The following is a 21,649-nucleotide window of genomic DNA, read 5'->3' on the forward strand; positions in this document are numbered from 1 at the left end:
GAAACAGATTCGTTTACTTCAAGCCCATCACTGTGGGTAAAGCATCTTCACTTGATCTAGCCAAGGTGTTTCCTGATTTGTTATACTGATAAGGGTGGATAGAACAGTCCGTGTACGGAGCTTTTCCCATTATGGAGACAAGGCAGATTTTTTTTTTTTCATTTTGCTGCACATAAAATGTAAGAAGATCTGCAAAAATAAAGGGAGAGAAGAAGGACAGGAATGATTGAGGATATTTGCAATTATCCAAAAACCACAGCGAGAAATGTTGATTATTAAGATGTAAGGGATAGTGAAGTGATGTGCATTGTGTATCACCTTACTGATTTACGTCCTCTGTAGTCTACAACGGGCCTAATGGAGAACTGGCAAAACAGCTCACCAGCTTTTGGAGTGCCACCTGAAATCAAGCAGCCCTCCTTGCTATCTATTTCTGGCACTACACCACCCAAGAAAGATCTATTTAATTTTTATTTAACTAACTTTTTCAGTATGTTCCAATAAGACAGGTTCTCAAGACTCCAAAGATAGGCTGGATTCACTGTATCCAAACTTTGCCTTTAACTCTAGCATCAATCATTGCTCCAAAATTTATGACCAACATAGTAAACTGACTTTACTTAAGTATTATACCAACCACAGTAGCCTGAAGTAGAAAAAAAGATCTTACTTGTGGATGCTTGACACCCCCAGGATTAATTTGAAGGGTGCCAGAGCTAGAATTCAGAAACTCTTGTACAATTTATTCAACCATTTTTCTATTATTGACTATTCCATTTTTTCTTCTGCTTCCTTCTAAAAATGGTGATGTAGCTGATAATATGCCTCCTTATGAACTAGTGTTGTTTTCTACAGGAGAGTCACAAACTGGGGCCACTGGGTCAAGGACATTGAAAATGATGCATAATTTAAACCCTAATAGGTGTGGTGAGATTACCTGCCAGAAAAGTTTAGCAATTAACCCTCCTACCAACCCTATACGAGTGCCAGTTTCCCAGCATCCTTGCCAATAGTTGCTCTTTTTAATTTTTGCGAATCTGATGCCTGAGAAAAATAACGTTTTTTCAATTCATATTTTTCAATTAGTGAAGTTGAACATCTTTACATATGAACTCCCTATTCACAGCCATCGACCAATTCTATTGAAATTATAGGTTTTTCCCCTTATTTCTAGGAGCAGGCTGAATAGAAGTATTATTGTTCTGTTATCTGTGCTGTAAAATCAGTTTTTTCTAGACTCTCATTTGACTCAAGATGACTTTTGCCATTCAAAAAGTTGAAATTCATATACATTTTTATTTTTTATGATTTTGTTTCATATCTTGCTTAAGAAAGTCCCTTCTTTCCCCAAACTATGAAATATGCTCAGTGTATTTAAATCCTCTCAATTTTATTCTTCCGTTGAGATCGTTTATCTACTGGGATTTATTTTTGCACATTAACATATGACAGGGGACGGAATAATTCCAAAATTCAATTGTCAGGCATACAAAGAGCTAGAGCAAAAAACGAAGGAGCCGTGAGCGAGTCCACTCCGGGTATTTCTGCAAGCAGGATTAAGGTCAGATCTTGGAAGCATTTCCGGTACAGCTTAAAACTGTCGGGGCGGGAGAGCGAGTTGTAATGCAAGCAGCCTAGCTAGCTAGCATCTTATGCTTTCGCTCCCTAGTGTCCTCGGGATGGTGAGACGGTTTCCTATCTAGGAGCGTTGGATACGCGTTCTCTCGGCGCCTCCAGCCACGGAATATCTATCTGCCCATTGAAAAAGTCGCCTACTGAAGTCACTCAAAACATTCTGCAGCATCAAAGGCAAAAAATGAGAGAATCAACTGTCCAATAGCGAGAGGAGGGCCAGCGCGACGACGCTCTGCGCATGTGCGCTCTCTGGTGCTACTCTCCCGGGGTTGTCTTTAGCAAGTCCGGGCTTCCGGCTGGCGGCGCACGCGCAGCCTCAGTTATTGTGCACTGAGGGACTCTGTGGGTCTGGCCGGTGCTCAGGGGCCGCTGGGAAGATGGCCGGAGTGGGCATGGCGGCTCTGGGCGCTTGGGTACCTTGTCGGAGGTGGAGCAAAGCGGCAGTCTTCGGCTTCCACCGTGGCCTCACCGCGTTACTCGCCAGGAAGCCCGAGGGGACGCCGCTGTGGCTCCCAGGTCAGTGTCCGAAAGGCGGGAGAAGTACGCGTTCTTTCGAATATCGGGTTCAGTCCGTTCCTGTCTAGTGCGTTTTTGGCGCCCTATTTCAAAATGCTCTTCTCCCATTCTCAGTACCCCAGTTTTAGGCGCTTTCAACAATTCTGGTGAAGGCAGTAAGAAGACCTCTTCCTGGCCCCCGGGTATCCTGCACAGCCCGGGCCCTTGCTGGCGTTTTCCGCTCTGCCGTTTTCAGGATTCTACTCCCTGCCTGCCTCCCCGCGCGTTAAGCGCCAACCCTAGGAAATATTAAGATGTGCGTTTATTAGTTGCTTTTTCTTTCTTTTCTCTTCGGGTCTAAGGGGTTTACAAATCTTGACTCTTAGGATGCTTAGACCTGCCTTTGTTTCACTTGAGGGAATTTACGATATGGACTTTTTTGTTGCAAAAGTGTAGACGCCGCCATCAAGCCTAATTTCTGATTTTGCCTTCTCGATGCTCCCGGCTCAGTGAAAACCATAATCATTACTCAACAAAGGAAACTAGAATTTGGACCAAAAATGAGAGCATCTGAATGTTTTCTTTATCTTGTCTTTGATTCTTCTCCGTACCACCCTACCCTCAGCATATATAGTCTGTCTTTCTGAATTGTGTCTTTTTATTCTCCGGTTTTGTTGTTTACACCTTTGCCATACAAGCTGTCAGGTGCACTGTGCTTGGAATAGAAACGTCATTGCTGATACCCTTTGTTTTAGTTAAAATTTTTAAATGTATATAATCAGCTTAACTTACATTTAATTCTATACAACCTAAAGGCTTGTTATATGTAAGTTCCTCTATCGAAGTATGGTATGTCAGTTCATTAACTAGATTGTAATACTCTTTCATCTATTTGGCACATCGTTGAGAACTTAACGCATCAGCCTTTGAGCTCATCTTTGTAGGATAATGGGTGTAATGTTAAGAACCTGTCTGTCCTCTTACAACTCACCAAGATGAAGTAAATTGTAATTGTCTCCAGAAGAAATTCCTGTTTGGGGAAGTAATATCAAGAAGAGGATAGGAGGGATTTTTTGAGTGCTGAGCTAAGGAAATTGGAAGTTGACATTTTTGCAAATACAGTCTACCAACCAACGTAACTGGCCCCTACTAGCCCTGGTTTTCGCTAAAAGTTTTAAATTTGGCATATTTCACTATACACTGAAACTTTGAAACACACTTCTATGTAATAAGGATAGCTTTACGCCTTCAATTCAGTTTTTAAAAATTCAACTTCTCAGGCTGCCTGGATGGCTCAGTTGATAGAGTGTAGGACTCTTGACCTCAGGTTCGTGAGTTCAAGCCCTACCTGGGCATAGAGCCTACTTTAAAAAAAAAAAAAAAAAAACCTCAAATCCAAAATGAAGGAAGCTTTTATCAACTCTCGTGGAGGGGGCCGAGATGTTTTCATTGGCCACAATAAAGGAGAGGAAGGTTTCATTTACTATAAGAGATTTTGTTAGTCCAGGAAGACTGTAAGGAAATACACAAACATTTTTTTTTTAGATTTATTTATTTATTGAGAAAGCAGGAATGTGTGTCTTGTGTGTGTGTGCGGGGGATGGGGGGGATGGGGGGTGGGGGGAGAGCGAGAGAGAGAATCCCAAGCAGACTCTGTGCTCTTCACGGAGCCGGATGCGGAGCTTCATCTCACACCCAAGATCATGACCTGGGCAGAAATCAAGAGTTGGACACAACCGAGTGAGCCGCCCAGACGCCCCACAAACCTAATTTCTCTGGAAGGAGGAGATGGGATTATAAATGACTTAATGTTCTTTTAAATATCTTTTTACTTTTTTTTAAGAGCAAGTATAGATTTTATGGTAGGAAAAAACTTCAAAAACAATGAAACAATGAGTAACCTTGTAAAGTTTGCCAGTTGTACTATTGTACTTAAATTGCATGAAGATCTGTGTAGCATTCACAAAAAGCCAAACCAACAAATAAAACACATAGTGATTGCAGAGCCCTGTGAGAAATCTTTTTCCAAAAATGGTACTATTATAAATTATTCAAGGTCACTTGTAAAGAAACTGCTCACTGAAGCCATCTCAGCTGATAAAGAGTCATGATTGGCTATTACCATAGCCCATGAATCTGTGGGTGGCGAGGGAGCCAGTAGTAAAAGTGGCACACCAGCAGCCCCACCTTTGGAACAGTTTCTCAAGGGCAGACCAGACTTGTTTCTCCCCCTCCCTGACAAAAAGTAGAGGATGTGAAACTCCTCAAACATTGAAAAAATTAAAAAAATCTCACAAGAGAAGGCTAAAACTGGTATAGAGAAATCTGAACGTTGATTGATACTATTTAGGACAGATGATACAGCAGCAACAGGAAAACATTTTTTACAAGTCTTTATCTTTTATTGCCTTGAAATTTCCTCCTCATTGCATATTTTGGAAGAATCAAGATTGGACCTTGCTCAAAGGCACTGATTTTGATATGAGTTCAGAAAATACCATGCATAGGCTTGTGATTTTAGTACAAGTCTTTGTTTTTCCTCTTAAATGGAAGTAGTTTTGACATCAATTTGACAAGTTAAGAAAGCTAAGATTGAAAATATACAATTGACCCTTGAACAATATGGGTTTGACTGCAAAGGTCCACTTATACATTGTTTTTTTTTTTCCATAAATACAGTACACTACTGTAAATATATTTTCTGTATGATTCTCTTAACATTTTCTTTTCCCTAGCCTACTTTGTTGTAAGAATATGATATGTAATATATACGACATACAAAATATGTGTTAATCAACTGTTTATGTTATTGGTAAGGCCGCCAATCAACAGTAGGCTATTAGTAGTTAAGTTTTGGGGGAGTCAAAAGTTACACGCAGATTTTTAGGGATGGGGTGGCTGGGTGATAGACATTGGGGAGAGTATGTGCTACGGTGAGCGCTGTGAATTGTGCAAGACTGTTGAATCACAAATCTGTACTTCTGAAACAAATAACGCAACATATTTTAAGAAAAAAGAAAAAGAAGATAGCAGGAGAGGAAGAATGAAGGGGAGTAAGTCAGAGGGGGAGACGAACCATGAGAGATGATGGACTCTGAAAAACAAACTGAGGGTTCTAGAGGGGAGGAGGGTAGGGGGATGGGTTAGCCTGGTGATGGGTATTAAAGAGGGCACATTCTGCATGGAGCACTGGGTGTTATGAACAAACAATGAATCATGGAACACTACATCAAAAACAAATGATGTAATATATGGTGTTTAACATAACAATAAAAAATTTTTAAAAAAGTTACACGCAGATTTTTGACTATGTGGGAGGTTAGCACCCCAACCCTCATGTTGTTCAAGGGTCAATTGTATATGGTTTTCCAAAAACAGTATTTGTGAACTGTAGTTTATGTTTTGTGTACTTTGTTTAGCTTGCAGACAAAAGACATCAGTCTCTTTCCTTAGTCGACCAGACCTTCCAAACCTGGCTTATAAGAAGCTAAAAGGCAAAAGTCCAGGAGTTATCTTCATCCCTGGCTATATTTCTAATATGAATGGTACAAAAGCATTGGCGATTGAAGAGTTTTGCAAATCTCTAGGTCACGCCTATATAAGGTAGGAACAATGCATTTCAGAGAAAATACTACTACCATTTAGCATGGCAACAGAATTATTTCTGCTCTAACCAGTTAAAGCAAATGCCAGTGTTTTTATGGATTAACCTATTTTAATGGTCTGTAAACTTTAACCTTGTGATTTAGGGCTATCATAAATGCAACCTTTAAAAGACCTTTTTTAATGGTCTTTGTGCCACCCTGACAATGCTGGCAGGAAAGGAAACTAGTGGTAACTAAATTCTAGATAGAATAATCCAACAGGACAGCAAACCAATAATAGTAGTTGGCTTTCTTGTAATGTAATTATATTGTGGTTTTCCACTGGGGACTTAAAGGCTTTTATTTGGCCACTCTTTATAACTCTACTTTTAAAATATGTATTTAAGAATATTGTATATTTTTCATGTCTCTTACCTGGGATCTTTTAGGTTCTCATTTCCCATCCTCTTCCTATTGAGCCCATTCTTCCCCTTGGTTTTAAGTGTAGTCTCTAACTCCTAAATATATTTCTCTGGCTTAGTATTTTCATTGGCTTTCCACGCCCCTATAAAAAAATAAAGTATTCAAAAATTAGTATTGTATAATTCACCTTTCCACTGAGGTTTCTCTTTCCCCTCACTCCTGTAGGTGAATATGTAGAAGCATAAATAGAGAAGATATGTGTTGTTTAACCAAAATTTGGTATCACGGTTCCCAGTATTTCATACTGATAATTATTTTAGTAAAACAATGTGCTTACATTGTTGTTATTGGGTTTGTGTACCTGTAACAATCATTTATATAGTGCCTAATTTGCCAGAAGAGATAGTATGGTTTAGTAGAAAGAACACTGGCCTGGGATGCAAGAAATATAGGTACTAGAATCAGTTCCAGCAATAACTGTGATAAGATGAGTCAGCTGATAAACACTGGACCTGTTTTCTTCATCATAAAAAAAGGGCAGGTTGAACTAAAGATAGTTTCTGAATCCTTTCTATCACTAACAGCCTAAAAATGTGTTCATCTAAATTGTTAGTAGTTTCACTAACATTCACTCAGTGGGTCTAGAAAATATATCTTTCAAAAATAAGATAGTAAATAAATTTTAAAAACAAAACTTACAGATTTTATTCAATATATTAGCTGAGATTATGTCAATTATATGGATTTAGTGTTACTCCTTTTATCATATTAACTGAGTGGTTTTATTTTCATGCTCAGAACTTTTAAAAATCTGCACTGACTTAACTGTTATTCTGAAGACTGGACTATCTTTTCCAAGTAGACTTTCTAGTACTATTGCTGGGTGCCGTAAAATACGCAGCGAATTCTAAAACATGGCCATTGTTCTTATCAGGTTGGGGAAACACAAGATAAAATACATATGAGAAATTGAGCAAAAATACTCATCAGAATGTGATTGTGTCAAAAGAACAGTATACTTAATTGCACAAAGTGAGAGAAAACTGAGGATTGAAGTGGATAAAAAATACTTCATAAAGGCACACTGAAGGATAGTTCAGATGTGGGTAAGAAGGAAGAGCTATACGGGAAGGAGCACTACCCGGATCAAAGCATGATAATATCAGAAAAATTGCCATCATTCTTTTTGTCCCCAAAAGAATTTGAATCAAGAAATCACCATTTTACTGGTTCTTGAATTTAAATTGAGACTATGAGCACTGTAACCAGTTCCTATCTCCCTATAAGGCATGACATCTCTAGGTTTTCTGCATTTTGGATACATATGAAATACATTTTTTAAAGGTAAATGAACACGATTGAATTATAATGTGTACAGACCATTAAGTGGTACTGTGTTAAAACATAGCCAAAATATATTTTATAAACCTTACAGAAGTATAGCCCTTCACTATAAAATTTTAATTTAACCAAATTCCTTTTTATTTGCTTTTATCAAACTTCATTGCAATCTAATCACTATTAACTATTGATTGCATTTTAGCTTGTTATAGGAGATTTTATCTTTTATTTATACACCAGTTCCTCAGTTTATTTTTGTTGTGTTTTTGGCTGTAAGATCTTGGATCTTGAAGAAATAGTTAGTTTTGTATATTGTACAAGAAGTGGTACATATGGCTATAGGAAAGTGGTTTCTTGAAGTCCTGTCACCCTGCCTAACATAAGATTGAGTCAGAGCTCAGGAATGTAGCACATGGCCTTAGGGCTGGTATTCTCTCATATTTATTTGTCATAAAATATTTAATTGTAGATTTGGGGATATGTCCCAGAGTGTTGAGGCTGCTAGAACAGTAGTGTGTTGCTATGTTTTAAAGTCCTAAACAGCTGAATATGTTTGAATTGTCTCCGTGCCTTCATTAGGGTTCAACAAGAGTGAACTGTATTTTTTACTTAATACTTTTTAGTGTCACTAAATGTTTACTTTTCCCTCTTTGGAGGGACTCTATATGTATTCTGCATCTGCATCATATATTTAGAAGGCAGCTGTAAAAGATGCAGCAAGTAGAGATGCCCGATTGCCCACCAGGGGAGGGAAAAGGAGGATTGGCTGGTGTCTTCCCTCTTCTCCTGGGTCTGTCTGCCATGTACCCTGGATTGCGAGAAGTAATAACTGATCGAGACTTCAGCAGCAGCCTTGTTACACAATTCCCATGGGTCCCAAATCATTTCACTTTATACCTAAAGAAAATTTTTATTTCTTCTTTCTCCAGGATTTATAAATTCCTAAGAAAATGTTATATGCTATATATCTCATATATATTCTTACGTGTACACTAAAAACACTAGGATTAGTTTTCACCAGATTTGAAGAGTAAACAAAACATGAAAGCTTGAAATTTGAATAAAGTGATTCTTTTGACTTTTATCTTCCACTTTTATTTATTTAGTATGTGTTGTGATACTCAGTGTATGAGGCTTATATGCCTCGCCTCTGTGAAGAATGCAGAGACAAACCAAGAATGGTGTTCCCCGTGAGGATCTGTCAGTCTCACAGTGATGACGAGGCGCACTACACACGCAAACTGTCTTACAGAGCAGGTTGTAAAAAATTGTAACTGCTAAAAATGAATTCTATATAAGCTTCATGAGGTAGAAATTTTTTCTTCAGCTTTTCTGGGAAGTTTCTCCAGCAAAAAAAGGTTCATTTGGACTAAGCTCTAAGAGTATATGAGCTGTGTAGGTGAAAGGAGAAGGTACTCCAGGTGAAGAGAACAGTATGAGGCATGAAACAGGACAGAAAGCGAGAGCCAGCTGAGTAACAGCAAGTTGATCAGCTTGCCCAATGTGGCATTTGCGTCTAATGAAATGATAAAAGGTTGATCCAAGATGACCAGAAGCTAATGGTCTGTAAAAACAGGCTGACACGCTAAATGTTTATGTTGTATGTCACAGGGAACCAATGAAGCTTATGCCATGTCAATATAATGTTGCAGAAAAAAACCTGACAGATATCAAGTAGATCCGTTTGGAGAGGGACTAGTCGTAGAAACACAGGAGGCTACTGTGCTAGGCCAGTTTTGTAGCGTGATAGTGGTCTTACCAAATTGCAGAGAGAGATGAATGAGAAGAAATGAGAGGGAGTGAGCGAGGATGGGGGGGGCAGCGTTCCGTACCCTGGAAAAAAAAAAGATTTGAATAAAATGGTCTGCTCTTGCAGAACTGACATTGTAGTCAGACAAACATTTGAAACTTGATTACAACATAATACAAAAAGTGTTGAGTGAGTACATACAAAAGAAAGTGACTGATGGTAGTAAGCGGCGCGTGTATGTCAAAGAAAGTGCCTCAAAGGAAGTGCCTTGACTTAATGAGTAGGAGTTTGGGTGGGGAAGGAAGGCTTTCCAGGCAGTGGGACCGCATGCAAAGACTCAGCATTACGAAAGGCTTACCCAGGCACTGAGGTTTAAGGCAATCTGCAGGTGTGGTATACTTCATGATCTGTTGAATTGAGGCCTTGAAGGAGAGGGAAAATGCAGAGATCACACAGACTTTGAGCCTGGAGAACTAGAAAGTTGGAAAGAGAAGCAGACTAACAGGATGAGCTGGTGTTCATAAATTTGATTTGCCTTTTTCCCTTTCATTAATTTAGTAAATACTAAGCACGTACCATATGCAAAGTACTGATCTAGGCACTGGGAAAGCAGTGGTGAACAAAATAGTCCAGGCCCAAATGGTGCTTCCATTCCAGTGTGGGAGACAGACCACAGTCACATTTCTTATATGTCAAGTAGCAGAATCTGCCATGAAGAAAATAAAGCAGGGTGAGGAATTCGAGAATGATGAAAGAAGCACAATTTTGGATTGAGTTGGTCACAGAAGGCATCGCTGGGGATGTAACATTGGAGCCTGAGGCCTGAATGAAGTGAGGGAGCGAGCAAAGTGGATATCTGGAGGTGTAGAGAGAGCAGCTGATGTAAAATTCCCGAGGCACAAACATGGGTGGTGTATTCCATTAACTTCAAGAAAGTGAGTGAAGATATAGTTGGGAGGAAGGCAATAGGAAGAAACGAGATCAGAGAGGTAGTCAGAGGCCACGGGATGGTAAGGACTTCATATTTCATTTAAAGATTATAGAAAGTTTTTGGAGGGTTTGTGCAAGACGTGATTTTTGCTTTAAAAGGAGCACTGACGACATGGGGAAGAGACTACAAGGATAGGAAAGGGAGGCAGGAGACTTAGGCGGAGACTGTCACGCTGGTCCAGGCAGAGGAGATAGTGACGTGGAGCCGCCGCTGGTGGCGGGGAAGGCGAGAGAGTTAGTGGATGGAGGCGATATTTGAAGGTTATGCCAGTAGGGTCTGCTGAAATATGTATTGACCTCAGTGTTTTATTTTAATATATTTTAAGCATTGTAATAATGATAAATATGCTGTCTTCCTTAAAAATCAGAGAAACAAACATAGATATCTAGATATAGATTTGTTTTCCCTTTCTCTAGGTTTGATTACTCTGGAGTTGGAAATTCAGATGGCAACTTACAAGAATGCACAGTGGGAAGATGGAGAAAAGATGTTCTTTCTATAATTGATGACTTAGCTGAAGGGCCACAGGTGACTTTTTGTTAAATATGATTATTAACTAACCTCATGATTTTTTAGCTGTTTCTTTAGCTATGAAAATTAAGTAGTTTAAATGTTTAACCATCACTTTTGGTATTTGATTTAAAATTGTTCTATTTTCACTTTCTCGTAAAATGTAAGCATTTTACTTTTCACTGCAATCATAATTTTAATTCTACTTTGTGCCAAATATTAAAAGTCTGGGAGCTAATGGATATAGAAGAAAAAAAGTACATACATAAATTACTCAATCCTCTTACAGAAAAGAAAATTCCTCTTTAAAACTATAAATTTTTATTTTTAGATACTAGTTGGGTCTAGCCTCGGTGGATGGCTTATGTTTCATGCTGCAATCGCAAGGCCACAAAAGGTTGTTGCCCTTATTGGTATAGCAGCAGCTGTAGATGGCCTAGTGACACAGTTCAGTCAGCTTCCTGTTGAGGTAAGTCACAGCAGCCTTAGCGTATACCTCCTGTCATTCTCCTGCTCCCTCTGTCTTTGAATTTTCGTCCATGTGTCATCTGTACTTTGACTTCCTATGCTGGCTCATCTTTTGCCTTAGCTGCCTTTTTGTGTATAATCTCTGCCTTCTTTAACTAACTGGTCTCTTGTTCAAGGTTTCCTTTTTTTCACAGCCTCTTCAAATCATTCTGCCAAATATTTGAGCCACGTTAATGAAAACACACTTTAAATTTCTTTTTTTTGCAACATTTTCTTTATTAATGACATTTACTTAACTTATACATTGTGATCTCTTTTTGTACCTCTTATTCTTACTTTGTGGCATATGGGAAATAGTACTTATTCTTATGATCATGTTATACTTGGCTCGTCAATTATGAAACTTTTTTTAAGCCTGAAAGCAGCCTCAGAGCCTTTCTTAGCGGAGCTCTCCAAGTACACATTATCGGTCGATCAGAATTAGCACACAGGAGATGAGATTTGCCATTCCTGGCTTAGACACCTAGTTGGCATTATTTTCTACTGCTAATTCTCACTTAAAAAAAAAATGTGCTTTTCATTACTAGCATGCCCTTCAGCAAATCATGACTGAAATGAGGTTTCCAAAATGAATGAAGGTAATTTATTTGTTACACTTCATTATTGGACATATGTTTAAGCACTTCAGTTGTCTGCAGGGGTAAAGAAATCGTGCGTCATAGCTGTTTATTTTTGTATATTTTGTTACTGTTTTGCAACCAGTTGAGTTCTCTGCATGTCTTTTTCCTAAGGATCTAGATGTCACCTGTGGGACTATGATCCTGGTAGGACTGAGGCACAGAAAATCTAAGAAAAACAGTCGAGGGGCACCTGGGTGGCTCAGTCGGTTGAGTGGCTGCCTTCGGCTCAGGTCATGATCCCGGAGTCCTGGGATCGAGTCCCGCATCGGGCTCCCTGCTCAGCGGAGAGCCTGCTTCTCCCTCTCCCTGCCTCTCTGCCTGCTTGTGCTCTCTCTCTCTCTCTCTGTCAAATAGATGAATAAAATCTTTAAAACAAAAAAACAGTCGAGTAGTGGTTCAAAAAGTGTTGTCCCAAGGCCAGCAACGTCAGCATCACCTGAGAATTTGTTAGAAATGCATGTTCCTGAGCTTTCCCCCAGAAACTGGGAGCGCGGCCCAGTGATCTGTTTTAACAAGCCCCTCCAGTGAAGTTGGAGATCCACCGCTCTGGAGAGTGGATGAGCACACGGAGGAGGAAAGGAAATAAGGAAAAAAGCGTATGTGGTTTTGAATAGTAGAGTATGGTTGACTTTGCCTCAAGTTCTGCACTGATACATACCAGTGCCATATATTACCTGTTCTAAGCTTATTTCTCAGTCCACATTCTTCTCAGCTGCTTAAGAAATGGCATTGTCTGGGGGCACCTGGGTGGCTCAGTCATTAAGTGTCTGCCTTCGGCTCAGGTTGTGATCCCAGGGTCCTGGGATTGAGCCCCGCATTGGGCTCCCTGCTCTGTGGGAAGCCTGCTTCTCCCTCTCCCACTCCCCCTGCTTGTGTTCCCTCTCTCGCTGTGTCTCTCTCTGTCAAATAAAATCTTTAAAAAAAAAAAAAAGAAAGAAAAGAAATGGCATTGTCTGCATATGCAGATTTTATGTCATTTCCTCTGAGGGCTAAAATTACAAAGCTGGTCTTTGTACTTACCTCCTATTTCTGATTTTTTGTTTGTTTTCTTAGTTGTTTTTCATACATAGTTGCTCAATGTTCTCATGCTGCTAAATTCTCCTACCATTGCATCTTTCTGCATATAAACTTTGAACCCTTTACCCCATCCTCTAACTCAATTAAATAGTGTTTCTCCTGGTAGGAAATTATTTCAAGAACATAGCAGATTGGGAAGGAGGTGATTAAATAATTTTTTCGTTGTTGTTATGGTAGATGACAGGATCTTTGTACACTTCTTTTTATGTGTGTCTATCCCCATCACTCAGGGAGGATATGGCAGGTATCCCCTAAGTGACTGAGAAGATCTAAAGCCTGCAAGTCAGGGCATGTCTTTGCGAATCCTGTATCAGACCAGCAAATGGTTGTTAATAGAAGCATGTTAATTTAAAAGCATATGGGAAGAGCAGGGACACTAAGACCACTGTCTCTTCACAGAAGCAACTAGCTCTAACAATGGCAAGGCAGCGAAAGTGGTGATTTTTACTGTCATCTTTAGCCCGGGCATTGTTAACACTCAGCATTGCTTATTGTGTCGGAACTGACTCTAATGATGTCTCCTTCTTTGAACACTAGAAGCCATCAGACAGGATGCACAGCTGTTTGGAACACAAGCTTCTCAACCACATCACCTTGCTGTGGTTTCTTCTAGCTGTATAACTTAGTGTATAGTGTACATTTTCTTCGGTTAATGGTGTTTTTTGCTATTTCTGAACTTTTTGTTTTTGAGGGTTCAGTTACATATAACATTCTGTGAAAGGGAAGTTTGTTCTTCAGATGGACAGTATTCATTCAATTCGATGGCAGATAACAGCTGGGTGGGGGACGGGGATACTTAAAATGCAGCTGTTCTTAATTACGTCTCAGTAATTACCACCGGTTCCACTTCATCGAATAACCAATGAAACAGTTCTAATTACTGAAATTAGAAATTTAGTAATTATCCTAAGTACTTTGAGGATCACTGAATATCATTTTTGCCCTAAATATTCAGTTCCCATGTTTTAATGAAGAAAATGCCTTGGTATTAATATAGATTCATATATCTTACAGTTTTTTAGAATTTCATTAATTTCAAATCACTTGAAGACATGTTTAGGAGTATAGCTTTCAGATACACAGCTTTTTCACTGAATCAGTAAATTGTTTTGCAATTCTAAAAAATGCATTAAAATGCCTAAATACATACAGATTATATCATACATATTTTATTGTTTAAATTCTTGCTCTCCTTTCATATTTGCAGTAAATTAACATTTTAAACATGGAAAAATCGTAATATCTTCACTGGATATATATTTATTATTTTTAAGATTTTATTTATTTGAGAGAGGGAGAGCATAGGGGTTGGGAGGGCCAGAGGGAGAAGCAGACTCCCGATGGGGGACTCGATCCCAGGACTCCAGGATCATGACCTGAGCCGAAGGCAGTCGCTTAACCAACTGAGCCACCCAGGCGCCCCTCTTCACTGAAAGTTTAAATACAAAATTTTCAATATATTATATTTGGTTTTTCTTTCCTTATATTTTTCTTTATTTTTGATAAGATGTCCACCTGTTTTTCTAGTCAGAAATGCCCTTAATATGATACGGTTGCAGAGCCTTAAAAATATTTACATCTTGATATATTAGTTAAAGTTCTGATAATACTTCCAAATAATTTATTATATACAGATAAATCTTTATGCTCAAGATGTTCATGGAAGTACCCAGCAGTGTGGAAATAGTTAATTAGCATAGATCCAGTATAATGGACTACTGTGCAACCTTTGAAAACTTCATAGAATTTTTTAAAACCCAGATATTATGTAGAAGTAAAGCAATGTAGAAAACTCTATATGAATGTGTAATAGATATCCGTTTTATGTATTACGTACATAAAACCAAATACATGGAGAAAAATACTGGAAGGAAATGAGCCAGAATACTAATGGTTGTTGTATCCAAGAGGTGGGATTATATGTGATTACTTCTTTTTATAATTTCTATATTTCCCATGTTTTCTATGATGACTATACGTTACTATAATTAGAAAAAAATTTTAAGAGGTGCCTGGGTGGCTCAGTCGGTTAAGTGTCTGCCTTCGGCTGAGGTCATGATCCCAGGGTCCTGTGATCCGGGATCCTGCACAGTGGGGAGCCTGCTTCTCTCCCTCCCTCTGCCCTTCCCCCTGCTTGTGCTCTCTCTCTCTCTCAAATAAATAAATAAAATCTTTAAAAAAATTATTTAAGACAAATTATAATCTAAAAAGTAAAAATTCTTCAAGAATCAAAAGATACCCAGTGTTTCATCTTAAGGGAATAAGTGTGGAAGTGATTTCCTTGTTCAGTTTTCAGGAAGTATTTGGAAGACTTCATTGTCTTCCAAAGAAACACATTTTTTTCTCATTCCCTAGGACTCTGGAAGGCAAAAATAGTGCTTTTTTTTTGGTAACATTTAGCCTGAAATTCTTTTTTTTTTTTAAGATTTTATTTATTCATTTGAGAGAGAGCAAGAGAGAGAGCACAAGCAGGGGGAGAGGCAGAGGGAGAGAGAGAAGCAGACTCCCCACTGAGCTGGAAGTCTGACACGGGGCTTAATCCCAGGACCCCAGGATCACGACCTTAACTGACTGAGCCACCCAGGCACCCCTAGCCTGAAATTCTATGTTTGATTGTGCCAGAGTAACTACTGTGTTATTTTGTGCTTTTGAAATCTAAACAATTGTTATTCCTACGATTTGGTTTTATATATTATGAATGATTTTCTCCCCTTTGTTTTCCCTTTCATTTGGGGTGAAGCGGCACCTGATTTAAGATGTTACCTGATGAAGCTAAATCTAAGTTTGAATCCTAGCTATGAGAGTTGTTACCTTTCAGTTTTAAACGTGAAATTTAACTTCTCTGGGCTCTAATACCCTCTTTTGTAAAAATGCAATAACAATTTTTATCCGGATCTTATGAGATACTATGTGTAAAGTGCCTGTCATGGTACCTTGCATAGTGTTTATTTATTGATAATTAGCATTATTACATTTTTATCTCTTTTTTTCCTCCTCTTCTAGGACTGCTTTTCTTAGACTGTTTAAGACTATTGTGTGTGTTAGTGTTGCATACATTTATTTTCCTCATTTTCCCCAATAGGTCAAAAAGGAAGTAGAGATAAAAGGCGTGTGGGCCATGCCATCAAGGTACAGTGAAGATGGAATTTATCACATTCAGTATAGTTTCATTAAGGAAGCCGAACACCACTGCTTGTTACATAGCCCTATCCCAGTGAACTGCCCCATACGATTGCTCCATGGCATGAAAGATGACATCGTGCCTTGGCATACATCCATACAGGTTGCTGACCGAGTGGTCAGCACAGATGTAGATGTCATCCTCCGGAAACATAGTGATCATCGAATGAAGGAAAAAGCAGACATTCAACTCCTTGTTTACACTATTGATGACTTAATTGATAAGCTTTCAACTGTAGTTAACTAGAATCACATTATTAGTTGGTATGTAAACTCATGGATCCAGAAGATTGGCAGAGGGATAACAAATGAAAGACCTGATACTTAGGTTTTTTCCTCTTGTCTCTACTTTGTAAATATCACACGAGTATTTATTTAATGATGTATAATACAAATGATACAAATTGTGAAGAAAGTACAAGCTGCTGTTTGGCAAATTTTCTCCTTCCTTCAATCCTTGGCTTTTTTTAATAGAAGTATAGTTGCACATCAGTGTTATATAATAGTTTCAGATGTACAACATAGTGATTGAACAGCTCTATATGTTCCGCTCTGCTCACCACAGACGTACCTGCTGTCTGTACGGTGCAGCGCTATTACAGTACCATTGATTCTGTTCCCTGTGCGGTAGGTTTCATCCCTGCGACTTAGTCTGTAGCTGGAAGCCTGGACCTCCCACTCCCCTTCACTTATTTTGGTTTATGCCCCCCCTCTCCGACAGCCACCAGTTTGTTCTCTGTATATATGGGTCTGTTTCTGCTTTGTTTTGCTTTTTAGGTTCCACACATAAGTGAAATCACATCATATTTGTCTTTCTCTGTCAGACTTAATTTCACTTAATCTAATACCCTCTAGGTCTATCCATATTATACATTTTTTTAAATTAAAACATTTCTTTTTTATTCAAGAGATGTTTACCTGCTAAACTGGGACAGCTCTTAATTGTGTTCTCTTCTACTTAGAATTGTTAATAAAGCTGGAATTTTTTGTCTTTTGTTTGGTGTCGGTCATACACAGAGATTTGTAAAATTGCTTCTGATTTTAAAATGCAATTCACAAAATATAGGACAGTGAAAAAATCTGAAATGATCAGAAAAAAGTCTGAAGCATAATAAAGTTCAAAAAGTAAGGCTGTCACTTTATATAGTCTATTCTGCATGTTATAGTTGAACTTAAGGTTATCCTTTTTTAAAGGCTCAAGACTTTACAGTAATATAAAGGAAATACATCATTCCTAATGTTGGCTTATATGTCATTTAAATGGGGGGACTTGATCTTAATGATGTAGTATATTCTAAAGAGGCAGTTAATTTTTATATATTATTGCCTGCCTGCAGAAACATTCCTTTTCTATTAATATGTGCCTTAAGTACAAATAGCCAGGTGACTGTCATCTATGTCAGAGGGCTTTCTGAAGTGCAGAGATAGTAAGAAAATATGAAATGCAATTATTACATAGGTGTTTTTTAAGAACTAAAATGGGCTTGTACAGTAGTGAGCCTTGATATTACTGAGTTGGTGTCTTTCAGCTTTTAAGTTTGGTTGGACTTTATTTAGCCTGCTTAAGTTATGTCTGTCAATGTAAAACAAATTGATAACATACAGAGAGAAAATCATTGCGATAAAATTCCTGTGCCAAAAAAAGCTAACATAGCTTTCTGAGGCTTAGCCTCAGAGAGACCAGCTTACAAGGTGAGCCCTTGGCTGGTGTCTGGGAACTTGGCTTTTAGGAGGTTTCCACCAGTCCCAGAATGGGCGAAAGGGGCTCACTATGCCTAAACTGTCTCTAATGTATGAACAGTATGGTTTGTGCTGAACACCTTTCCCTCTGGGAGTCTGGAACTGTGATAGGTGCCAGGCAGAGGCTGCCTCAGTGACCAGCTCCCAGTACCTGGGCACTGAATCGCACAAGCTTGCCTGGTGGACAACATTTCACGCGTATTGTCACAACTTACTACTGGGGGAATTTCAGCTCATGTGGCATGACCACTGGGAGAGAATTCTTGAAACTTATGCCTCATTTCCCCAGACGTCACCTCATGTGTCTTTTTCCTTTGCAGATTTTGCTGTGTACCCTTTCACTAATAAGTCCTAGCTGTGAATAAAACTAGGTGCTGAGTCCTGTGTGTCCTAACAAGTCATCGAACCTACAGGTGGTCTTCAGGACCCCTGACACAGATACTAAAAAGGTTAATGCCTTATAGGACTACAGTCTATGAGTTATACTGAACAGAAGTCATTGACCAAATACACACAAGTCACGCACATGCCACGGTGCCTAGTGCTAGCGTGAGTTGATAGCCGATGGCAGGGTGGCTATTCCAGGGCCTGCTTCGCCCAGACACCACTAGGCAGAGGATTCAAAAGATGAAGAGGAAGTGGCCCTGCCTGTGGGACTTTTCTGGAGCTAAACGTCGTAATAAAATGAGCATGATTAGAGATTCGTAGCATACCTGTAGAGGCAATGTGCAGAGAGGTTAGGGACAGACTATGCAGTGTGGGTTTAAAATCCCTGCTCACCATTTACAAGCCCTGTAATTGAGCACTTTACTTAACCTCTTTGAAGTTTTGTCAGCTGTAAGATGACATAAAGCTAGGTAATAAAGCATAAGGATTCGGTAAGTACAGTACATTTAGAACAATGACACATACACATAGGAGTCACTATCTTTTCCCTTACAATGCACTGAGCACAGTCCGGTGAGAAACTGGTGGGCATAATGTGTGGGGGTTAGGAAGAAAAGAGGCAAGGAAGTGAGCAGGGCTTTTATGTAAAGCACCTTCCTCTCAAGATGCTAAATTGGAAGGTTAGTTGTGTGGTGTCATTTCAAATATTCAGAGGTTAGAAAAGGGGAGGAGGAGAAACCTTCACTGTCTGAAGATAGGAAAAGCCGTTTGTTGTTGGTTTTTTTTAATATTTTATTTATTCATTTGAGAGAGCACAAGCAGGGAGAGAGGGAGAAGCAGACACCCCACTGAGCTGGGAGCCTGACATGGGACTTGATCCCAGGACCTGGAGATCATGACCTGAGCTGAAGGCAGATGCCCAACCATCTGAGCCACCCAGGTGCCCCTGGAAAAGCTGTTTTAGAATTTAGTACAGCTTTGCAGAGGGTAACATCACAAATTCCAAATGATTTTGTATCAATGAGATCATGTATTACAGTGCATTGTTAATTACTTTAGTGGGGCTTTTCCCTGTTTTTCCCCCAAAGCCCTCTTTTTTTTTTTTTCCTTTTCTAAAACCACTCCATGCCATATATCCAGTGACATGGAAAATGCTTGAACAACCAGCAGCCCCTGAGTGCCTTATCCTCTGGAACTCCTACATTATTTAAAAGCAACATGACCCTTCTAAACAATCTTAGCACATGCAATGGAGAGAGAAAAGGCAAAGGCCAATGGTAAGGAAAGCTAAGTGAGGCCACAGAATAAATTTGCTTTTGCTGCATCTGTTAAGCTTAGAGGCATCTCCAGACACAAATCTAAACAGTATGCTGTTCACTGAGCAGCCAGTAGAAAGTTCTGTGTGGAGGAGAGGAGGGGAAGAGCCTTGGGCAGGGCTGAGCTTTACAAAGCATGGAGCTGGCAGGGAGAACATGACCAGCCACACAACGGGTCAGTGCCCAAAGGGAATACGCCAAATTTTCATTAAATTTGAAACCGTTAAAAAATAAAACCGAAACAACTAAGAAACTCTTATTTCCTGAAGGAAAGAAGAAGATGGGTGGAATTTAAATACACCTTTTAAAGATCCCCTTTATATACACATCTAGTCATGTTTAGTTTAGAAATGTAATCATGTGGTATGCATAGTTGGTTTGATTTAAAAAATGTTTTTGTGCATTTACAGAATATGCCTAGAAAAAGGCAGGCAACTTCTCTTTTTTAACCAAATGTGTCTTTTGAGGAAATTAGCCTTCCAAACATTTGGGCTCTCCCTTTTCTTGGGCTTTCAGAGTTTTGATGACAGAAAAACTCTCATCTACTAAAAAAATTAAAAATAGTAATAAAAATCTCAAATGTCCGTTTCCCTACTCATTTCTACCTCTCTGTTTCTAACACGTTTCTCACTTGCACCTCTGTGCTCTCAAGAACAGCATTCTGTTTTCACCTTTTTGCTAGAACTTAAGCGCTTTGAGATTCTCGTGTATATACCAAGCTCCCTGAGGTCAGGAGCTTTGCTTTGAAATTGTTTACCCCCAGCATCTCTGACCAGGGTGTGGCAGCTCCTTTGCTGGCTTCTCCTCCTTACCCACTGCATTAATGTTAACTTTCTGGTGAATTCTGACCTTGGCCGTCTTCTGCTACTTACCTTAAGCAACCACACCCATGCTCCTAGTTTTTTGAGGGGCAGAGGGCAAGAGAGAATCTCAAGCAGACTCCCCGCTGAGTGCAGAGTCCGATCTCACAATCCTGACTGAGATCATGACCTGAGCCGAAACCAGGAGTCGGACACTTAACCGACTAAGCCACCCAGGCGCCCCGCCACACTCCTAGTTTTAACCACTACTTGCATGCAGATGATTCAAGTCCATTCCTCCATTCCAGACTTTTCTCTTGAGCTCCAGACCCATAAAACCAACTATCCAATGAACTGGGATGGATCGTGGGCCTCCCAGATGCAGTAAGTACAAACCTTGTTACCTCTCCCCCATATGGACCTCCCGATTATGAGTCCCCTTACAATAAATGACACCACATTAACCCGTTATACAAGTCAAATTTGGGGTCATTCTGATCATCTTTTTCTTCACCCACATCAATCGGATGATTCTCTTTCCCTAATAAAAAACTCAAATTGTCTTGCATAAGTCCAGTGGCTGGCAAAGCCAGTAAATATTTAACAGCTAGCATTCCAGAAAAACAAAACAAAATAAAAACATCCTGATTTATAAGTTTGCCAACATTCATGGCATAAATATTTCATTAATGAGTGATTTGAAGCTATCGCTGTCACTGAATACAACAAAGGTGGGGAGAAATGGCCAGTAGCACAGCATTATATAGTAAATACACCATGTAGAGACAATAAACATAATAATATCCTCAAAAGTACCTGTAATAGTAAAATGAAGCAAAATAAATTAGGAAGTGATCCATTCTGAGTATTTAACATTTGTAATTTATTTAATTATAAGTTTATATAATTTAATTGCTTATAATGGCTGAGTGACAACTGGCTCTCACAATTCCTGAAAATTTAACCATGGGCACTTGCAAGCAGACTGCTTTATGGTCTAGAGCCTTCATGACAGCCACGTCTTATTTTTCTTCCTGTATGTCTCTTCTCTTTAATTCTATGCTTTGTTGATACTAGAACATTTTCACCCGCCTAATGAAGCTGTCTTTGCCAGCCAGCCACGTTCCTGACGTTCTCAACCCCTCCTGCTTCACCCCGTTCACCTGACAAACACCCACTCATCTTTTGAGGCTTAAAGTCATCTCATTTATAAACCTGTTCCCCAATCCCTACCCCCTTCTTCTAGGTATCATTGTACCTGAGTACCTTGTG

General features: G+C 39.3%; 1 protein-coding gene across 2 annotated transcripts; it reads left to right on the forward strand.

Annotated features, from left to right (window-relative positions):
• Window positions 1–1,930: 1,930 nt before the first annotated feature.
• On the forward strand, window positions 1,931–17,130 carry ABHD10 (abhydrolase domain containing 10, depalmitoylase). 2 transcript variants are annotated; one of them, XM_028110716.2, is made up of 5 exons: window positions 1,931–2,151; window positions 5,550–5,733; window positions 10,636–10,747; window positions 11,061–11,198; window positions 16,037–17,130. In XM_028110716.2, the coding sequence occupies exons 1-5, from the start codon at window positions 2,013–2,015 to the stop codon at window positions 16,379–16,381; spliced, it is 918 nt and encodes a 305-aa protein (XP_027966517.2). In that variant the 5' UTR covers window positions 1,931–2,012; the 3' UTR covers window positions 16,382–17,130. The 2 variants fall into 2 exon arrangements, with proteins under 2 accessions (XP_027966517.2, XP_027966518.2); XM_028110717.2 differs by lacking the exon at window positions 11,061–11,198.
• Window positions 17,131–21,649: the final 4,519 nt, after the last annotated feature.

Source organism: Eumetopias jubatus, unplaced genomic scaffold (genome assembly GCF_037043125.1).
Source record: "Eumetopias jubatus isolate StellerSeaLion01/CBP00866 unplaced genomic scaffold, mEumJub1_p1.0 scaffold_1, whole genome shotgun sequence".
NCBI classification, from domain to species: Eukaryota; Metazoa; Chordata; class Mammalia; order Carnivora; family Otariidae; genus Eumetopias; species Eumetopias jubatus.

Excerpts from the sequence above, each read along its gene's own strand:
- ABHD10 (XM_028110716.2), top strand. The coding sequence starts at position 2,013 with ATGGCCGGAGTGGGCATGGCGGCTCTGGGCGCTTGGGTACCTTGTCGG. Across the intron at positions 2,152-5,549 it reads GACGCCGCTGTGGCTCCCAG|CTTGCAGACAAAAGACATCA; the intron begins GTCAGTGTCCGA and ends TACTTTGTTTAG. Across the intron at positions 11,199-16,036 it reads TCAGTCAGCTTCCTGTTGAG|GTCAAAAAGGAAGTAGAGAT; the intron begins GTAAGTCACAGC and ends TTTCCCCAATAG.